We start from the raw sequence: 8877 nt of genomic DNA, 5'->3' as shown, positions 1-8877 counted from the left end.
GATTATTTAATGGGTTGTATCTAACTTGAGTAAATTTAGTATTTCTTGCTTCAACACGATACAAAGCCGATACAACATTGACTCATTGCCACCTTAGGACTCCTTAGGCTTAACTGAGGTGAGATCTAAACGAAGCTCGTAAGTAGAGAATGATCCTTGTTTGCCTGCTTTGGGAAAAGATTCTAGCACTAGATAATAATTATTTAGGCTGATCACTACATGGGAGCAGTAGGAAAGCCTAATTGTGCAAAGGTGAACAATCCTTAGAACAATAGCAAACAACCTATTTATAGCCATGCTTCTTCCACTTATCCGGAATGGGCGTTAGTTACAAACTTGTAATCTAATAGGAAAAAAATATATTTCCATACTCATAATAATGAACTTGCCTTTTCGAGTGGTGGTGGCAAAAAGGTTTAGTTCCATCATGATTTTGCATATCATGACCTTTTTCTTTTTATAAACACTTTGATTCAACATTTTAGAATCAAATCAATCATTTAACCAAAAAATTATTCGTTCATGATTTACTTGTTAGACTGATGATTAAACTACAGTCAAACCATAATGCCTTAATTATATATTTTATGTTTTATTAAAATTTAAAATGATTAAAAAAATAGAAATGTATAAATAATTAAAAATCATAAGCATATTTCTTATTTTATCATTAATATTCATAATTTAAATTATGATAAGGAGAACATGTAACTTTATTAAACTATCAATATTTCTAATTTCATTAAATATATAAATTTTAATTGTTAAAATAAAATAAAATTTTATTATTTAAATTTGTTTAGATTTCAATAGCTATATATATATATATATATAAAATTTTAAAACATCGCTACTCTTTAACACCAACAAATAAGGAGCCTTAATGTATTCTTGCAATGTCAAAATGTTACATTGCATGGAGGTTAGATACTATTTTTGATGCATTTTTCAAATAGCAATAAGTAGCAAAGGACATTTCATTAAGCTTGTGGACATCAACCATACATGACATAGGGCATCTCTTAAATATCAAATACGAATCTCGATGGATGACAAAATAAAGCGCCTCGTCATCTCCCATCACAAGCATATTCAGGGCATATTTTTTTTTTTTACATATTTTGTAAATAAATTCATGTTGATTTTTTAACCAAATATGCATCTCACATGGCATTCTTCTAAATATTCATAAAACTATAACTCACTACACCATTTCAAGAATCCCATCTTGTTTCAAATATTCAATGTATACGTAGTTGACAAAGTTCTTGTTTTGCATTATTAGTGATACAAGGAATAAAAATTAAATTGCATAAGAATCAATGCTTTAAAAATTGGACCGGTTATTAAAATAGAAAAGTTATCGATTCACGATTCCATGATCGAATTGATGATTGAATTACAATTGAATCAATAATTTCATAAATATATAATTTATATTTTATTAAAATTTAAAATATTTTTTTGAAAATTTAAAATACATATACAATTAAAAATCAATAATATTTATTTCTTTATCTTTTATATAAATGTAGTAATATTTTAAATTTTATTAAATAAAATGTGTATACTTTTTAAATATGAAAATATTTAAAAATGAAAGAAAAATCATATTATGTAATCATATATATATATATATATATATATATTATTTTTTGAAATAATATATGTAATTTATTTGTTTTTTGTTTTTTGTTTTTTTTTTTTTTTTTTTAACAACTTACTTTTCTTGAACCTATGGTTTGTGGTTCAAGTTCAAACAATCTAAACCCAATTCTTAGAATTAGAGGAACTCTTTTTGGACAAAATGATAAAGAAATGCTCGGAAACCATCTACAAAAGCTTTGCATGAGAATCCACAAACAAATGGTCCTTCTACAAAAACATTAAAAAAAAAAAAAAAAGAGTTAGGAAGGGAGTGAGCTTTGAATCATCGAAGAACTAGACTGGAAAGACCACCGATCGAGAGTTAGACCAACATGTATAGTCCAATTTTCAAAATATTGATAAAAAGTAAATTTGTATAAAATATTCAATAGGGGTAAGGTGATTTGTTCAATTACGATTACCGTGTTTGGTAATTAATAATGGATGGGTGAAGTTAAAAATTACATCACTCTATTTTAGTTAATTTAGCACCATTAGAAGTAATATATATGTTTGATTTACATTATTGGCTTTGGCTTACGAGAAAACATGCAGTAAAACAGAAGTCTATGGGAAAATTGAAATGATAAGGTACCCTATAAGAAACAAAAGGCAATAATTACGCTTTTTAGGTGTCAAGAAATGTATCAATGACACTTTCAAAAGTTTTAGGGTTTTTTTTTCTTAATCTAAATATAACTTAATTTAACTTAAATATTAATAAAATTTAATGATATTAAATATCAAATTGTATGTTTCTATTAATGTTTATTTTTTATTAATATTTTAGTGATGTTATGCACTAGATAAATCAATTTTCTTATTTTATATAATTGCAATAATTTGAAAAAATAGTGGTTTAATATATTTTTCACATTCTAAAATACCAAAATTTGTTACATTGCTATTTATATAATTAAAAACTAATAATTCAAAAGAAAAAAAAAATTTTTAACATATTTCCCGAGATCGCAAAATAAACAAAAAATTATAATAAAAAATTTATAATGACTAATTAGGTAATAAGTTAGAAAATTAGTAATTAAGTTGTAATTAGGTTTTTCATTTATGTTTGGTTGTTGAGAAAATGTTAGAATTTTTTTAGACTAAATCCTCTTTTCATTACACACAACTGTTTTTTTTTCTTTCTTTTTGTCTCTAATATTTAGTTCTTATATTTTCTCAATAACAACTCCAACCCCAACTCACAAACACAGAAGAACAAAACATAGAAACCATGCATCATAGTTGACAATTCCTACAATGGATCAACTATTGATAATTTTTGTTGATATCACCATTGCATGATATTATTTTGAACAAACCTAATAGTAGCATATTTAATATGTGGATTAGTTTGTTTCTCCTTCCAAGTCCATTAACACTTGGACCTATTAACAAATTTAACTAGTCATATACCCAACATTAGGAAAATGTTTTTGAAAGCAATTTTTAAGAATAGTTGGTGTTTTAAAAACAAAATTATGTTTAAAAACTGAATTTTAAAAAATTATTATTTAAAAAAATGATAAACATGTTTGGTAGAATTGATAAAAATAATTTTATAGAATAAATGAAAAAAAAATTATTTTGAAGCTCTTTTTTAAATTGAATGTTTTCTTGGACTGACATTGTAAATATAAATAATTTTTAAATTTACACTTCATTAAACTAAAAATATTATATTCATTTTTTAAATTACTTGCATAATTTTTTTTAATAATAATTTGTTTACACTTCAATTGTTAGTTAACCTAAAATGCAAATCATGATAGCAAAAAGAACAACTCATTCAATAAAAAATAATACATGAAAGGTATGTGAAAGAAAAGTCTTCTTCAAGCTAGTTTCTGCATATCATCAATCTCACCATATGACAAACCCAATACAAGGATCAAGGTGCCCATTTCTTAATCCTTTTTTAGTATTCCAACGAGTTTTTTTCCCCTTCCTATCTTTGGATTGGCATTGTAATTGCATTTTTTTTTCTTATGCTTCCAAATCACATTGAAGATGGGTTTTTGGGTACAATAACTTCCTCCAAATCCCTAGCCCATAAAATTAGTAGATTAAGGAGAGAACCCTTTACCATTGATTTTCTTTTTCTTTTTTCGATATTGTTTATCACGCACAAACGGGTGGCAAATTCCATGTGAAAGTCTCCAAATTCGTTCTTTCTCTACTCTCAAATCCAATGAATTAGAGGTTTGATTTGAGAGGGTTTTTACCCAATATGTAATCAAATGTAACAACATCAAGTTGATAAGGGGAGACACAAGAACTTAGAGAATACCCTTTCAAATGTACAAAAAAAACCCTTTTTTGTTTTCTTCTAAATAGTGCAAAAAGCATGTGAAAACACCTTCAAGTTGTTTTCAGAAAACGAGATTTTGAGAATAAGGAAAATATAGAGAACATGAATACCATTCCTTATCAAATATATTTTAGTGTTTTTTTTTTGTTCTAAAAAACAAAAACAATTCCTAAAAGCATTTCTCAAATAGATCCTAAGTTACTTTCGATCTTACATTTTATTATTCAAATTCAACACTATATATAATCATTCTAATATACATAAATGTAACAAAGAAAAAAATAAAAAATCCCACGTCACGACAAGTTAGTCACTAGTTGTAAAGGAGGAGGCACGTTCATGCCACATATATGCCACGTAACTTGTGCCTTATTTAAGGCTCAATGCTAATTATTCAAAACAAATCTCTACTTCAAGCTTAAAATCGAGCTGCCCTTGTCACCGTACTAAAAGTTTAGTTATGAACCTAAAAACATTATTGACTATAAAATTAGAGTAATGCTATATGTTTAGGAGTGTTTTGGCAGTATTTTATATTTTATTTTAAAATATTTTCTTGAACCTATGTGTTGATTAATGACTATAATTGACATCTATATTTTGGAGTCTTAGGCTGTGTTTGTTTTTTTACTTAAATTATAAATAGAATCTTAATGTTTAATAATGTTAAATATTAGGTTAGTTGTTTTTTTAGTATTTTATTTTTATTAAGTATTAAAAAATAAAAAAACTAATATATTATTTTTTTATTTAGAAAAAGTTGTATATTTTGACTTTTTTTATTTAGTAAAAAGTTTATAATAAGTAATGAAAAAGTAGAAAAACAAATGACCTAAATTTTGAAAATAAATTGCTTTCAATAAAAAACCAAAAATAAAAATACTACCTTAATTAATTTCTTTCTCTTTTGTTTTTCCCTAAAATTAGGATAAAAATATAATAAAAAAGAAAAAAAATTAAGAAGGCGATGATGATCATTAAGTTTTGAGATCAATGGAAGCTAGCCAGCAAGCCTCGAACTATTAATTACAATATCATCTATGGAGACGGACTTATGCAGTTCTCCCCTACCAAAAGCATGGACATTATGGCAAAAATGAATTATAATTGACCCAAATTCCTCTTCAATAGCTGTGTGTGTATCCTCCATTGTTGTACGGACTTCCTTGAAACTTTGGAATTCCAAGATGTCCTGGCATCCCATCCCTTGCATACTGTTGCCACAGAAACTGCTCCTCCATCAACAGCTTCTGCTTCTTCTCCATCTCCGACATCTGAACATACGTCGGTGGTGCCACTGCCAGTGATGCTGCAAACGGGTCTACGCTTCTTGTTGATGCCCCATCATTGGATGTTGGAGGGGCCGGCAACGCCAGCATCGCAGGCCTTCCAATCGATCCAAAGGCCACGCTGCTAGCGCTTCCGCTGGCTCCAAACGTTCCTCCCGTTGTCGCTTGCGCCATTGTTGCTTGCTGATACATGCCGTCCAGCAACAACATGTCGAAACCGCCGCCTAAGTTGGTCTTCTGCTGAGACAAACCGCTTGCGGATTGGACCAGGGCTGTTTCCCAATCTGCTGCATCGTCGGTTGTGAAGGCTTCCCAGGCTGGAGCCGCTGGATTTGCTACTGCACCTCCATCGAATAATGCTAAGGCCAGTTGGCTTCCGTGTTCTTGAGTCGTCACTGCATCGTCTCCCAGGTTCAAAAGGTCGCCTTCTTCTTGGACATTAATCTCCTTCTTCTCCTTCTTCTCCTCTTCCTTGGGCTCCTCCTTTTCTTCCTCCACCGGGACTTCCCAGCCCTCGGGCGCTGGTAGTGCTTTTATTGCATTAATGTTTTCTTCAACGGGTTCTGGCTCTTTGGCTTCCACCACGGGTTCCTCCGGTCCAACAATCCTATTCTTCCTGCTTTGCGCAAGGGCCGCCTTGTCACGGATAAACTCATCCATGAGATCAAGCTTCTTCAGTGCAATTTTCTCTACTTCTGGATACTCCGACGAGCGTGCTATTCCAGTACTCCTGCACCAGGTGTAGAAAGAGTCGAGCTCATCGAATTGCTTTAAGACCCGGTAGAAGATCTCATGGACCTTAACACAGTCCTGGACTTCAAGCTCCATGAACCGTTCAATCAGTATACCCATTATTTCTGTTATGTCGTAGTATATCTGAAAACTTTCTTTTACGATTGGGTAGAGAGCAACAAGCACAACACGATTGCTCTTTGCCTCACCTGTATCATTTACAAGGGGTTAGTGTGAATGAATTATAAATAGTTTTTTGGGAGAACTGGGAGAGTTACCTACCTGTTGGCCTGCAAGCTAGGAATCGCTCCAGCAGCTGCTGCAAGTGGTTAATCCTGGAAAATATGTCAACCGTTTTCATGTCACAGACGGGAGTGTTCCTTGCCTGGGCAGCTGCACCGCCCTCCTCCTCATCTTCTTCGTATTCAAATGCGCTGCGCTTCCCCCTCTTCCCTTGCATACGGAACTCAAGCCGCTCGTCGAGGTAGAGCGCATAGGTGCGCACGAAGGCAGAGTAGTCCCATGAGTTAGACTGCGAGCTGTGGTCGCGAAAATCAGACATGTTGAGGATGCGAGTGCCGCGCCTTGTGGAGAAGAAGATCTCCTGCTCATACGAGGGGTCTCCATCGGCGAGCAGACGATGAATCAACATGAGGGTCTTCAGGGCGACTGTCCAGTTCTTGGTCTTGTTGAGGCGCCTGGCGAGGGTATTTACGCAGGCACTGACGAAGGCGCGGGAGTAGCAGGTCAAGCTGAGGATCTCCCGGATATGCCTCTCCTCCGCAGGGTACTCTTCATGCCTGGTAGCCTTCACGATGGCCACATCGAGATCGGCTAGGGAGTTGCTGCTGCCAACTTTTGCTAGGCCTATGCTGGTCTGGTCCTTCACTGCTCCAAGAGCTCTTCTGATCTTGCTCGGCGCCATGGAGATGTGAGACTAAAAATCTGTGTCAACCTCAGAATTCAGTACAAATCTGTTATAAATTATCAAGCATGCATGTAGAAGATTGACCAGGAAACAATCCCAGTCTTTGATGATGGAACATGATAGTTTTCTTCCCTTTTTATTCGGAGCCATGCAACTATTTTGATAAAAAAATCATCTTATCTTCAATACACATTTTCCGGAATGAGAATGAAAGCTAATAACAATATCATACCAAAACAAAATCAATTTTCTATCTCTATTTTTCATCCCAACATTGAAAATATGTATTCAAAGTTGCATGAATAGAAAGAAAGAAATGCAGGAAGGAAAAAGTGAAGAAGACCCCACCAGTCTTCCAAATCACCTTGGGCACAATTCAATCTTCAAGGTGAGTGTTCCAAATAGTTTTGTGAGACACACACGTAGGTATTGAATTATCTTCTTCTTCCACCAATGTTTGGAGATCTCTCTCTCACCACAACTAATAAAAAAGAAGTGGGTATATTAATTATTATTGAGAGGAAATGATTAGAAGAGAAGAAAGACAGCTAGCTTTTTCGTGTTTGCCGCTCTTTCTCTCTCTCTCTTCCCCGCTTCTCCTCTCTTCCTTTTTGTTTTGTCTTTCTATTGATTTTTCAAAGGAGTCAACCAACCATACAATACCCTTTATTGTAGCATGGAATTAAGGAAACCTAGTGAAAGGGGATGAGCCACTTGTCACATTTCATGTTGATGCCATCCATTTGATTTGATTTGATTGGAGGGTGTAGTTTCAAGTTTCAACACCCTCTTACCATTTCAAAGGTCCAAGAGCCTCTAAAGAAGTACTTCAAAATAAATTAATCACCTCCTCCCTAATTTCTAATAATTAAGAATATTTTTATTTCAATTTTAAAAAAACATAAATAAAAAATATTATTTTCTTCTTATAAATAAAAAACTTTAAATTCAAGATATCATAAGGATTTAGTGCCGTAAGACCCACCTCAAGGGCATGATGATCATTTCACACCTCAAATTTGAAGTTTAAAATTTGAAATTTGAGATATAAAATAATCATCATGCCTTGGTGGGTCTTGGAGTGTGAACTATGAACTTTTTATTTATTTATTTATTTTAAAATTTTTCAAAGTATTTTGAAAAAAAAATAAAAAATACTCTCCTATTACCATCAATTTAATATATGAAACCTTAAGTTAGATACATTTTTATTAACATGAATTTCTTTGTACTTAATCTAAACTCCTTGAGGCAAAATGATTTATAAAGTATAAGAAAGATTTTGAAGAGAATTAATAAAGCTTGAAGAGATGTTATTAGAAAATATCTATATCTATATCTATATTTACTTGGTTCTCATGAATTTACTATTTTAAATGTACTTAATTTCTAGTATTCCATGCACACAACCAGGTAACATCCTCCAAAACACCTCAAGGGTTTTTATTTTTTATTTTTATTTTTTATAATAATTGGTTATTATTATCATCGGTTCTTAGAAATAAAAACAAAGAAATGTATCCAAACTATACTTTAGATTTGAAATAATTAGTTTTGATAGGCCAAAATTATGGTAATTTGTTGTTGGAACAATCTCATGGTAAATGAAAGATGATAGGAGAGAAAGGATATCAATTGGTTAATTTTCAAGATAATTTTTGATTTTTTTTTTCATGTTGGAGTTTTTTACTAGAGCTTCCAAGACAGGCAAACCGAAGTCTTCCTCATCTAAGCTCAAGAAATTTTTGATATTCCATGAGATTTGCGACATTATCAAGAGGAAATTGCTCAAAGAAATACATGAATAAAGCACATATCTTGAATGGCCGATGGATGTTGCGGTGGACCGTGGACATGGGGCATACCTCGTCTACACAGTACTCCATGATCCCGACCATGCTCTTGGTTGGCCATTTTTGAAATTAATTCAACACTAGAATGATGAAGCCCAACTATATCATTGTCAT

The 8877-nt window shown here is 32.2% G+C and overlaps 1 protein-coding gene across 1 annotated transcript; it reads right to left on the bottom strand.

Moving 5' to 3' along the window:
- Positions 1-5005: 5005 nt before the first annotated feature.
- On the bottom strand, positions 5006-6920 carry LOC100243618 (putative clathrin assembly protein At1g03050). Its single transcript, XM_010659280.3, has 2 exons — positions 6265-6920; positions 5006-6191 (listed from the first exon to the last, which is right to left on the bottom strand). The coding sequence occupies exons 1-2, from the start codon at positions 6905-6907 to the stop codon at positions 5086-5088; spliced, it is 1749 nt and encodes a 582-aa protein (XP_010657582.1). The 5' UTR covers positions 6908-6920; the 3' UTR covers positions 5006-5085.
- Positions 6921-8877: the final 1957 nt, after the last annotated feature.

Source organism: Vitis vinifera, chromosome 12, assembly GCF_030704535.1.
Source record: "Vitis vinifera cultivar Pinot Noir 40024 chromosome 12, ASM3070453v1".
Lineage (NCBI taxonomy): Eukaryota > Viridiplantae > Streptophyta > Magnoliopsida > Vitales > Vitaceae > Vitis > Vitis vinifera.
Note: the sequence above shows the minus strand (reverse complement) of the source record. Positions and strands in the feature narration are given on the sequence as shown.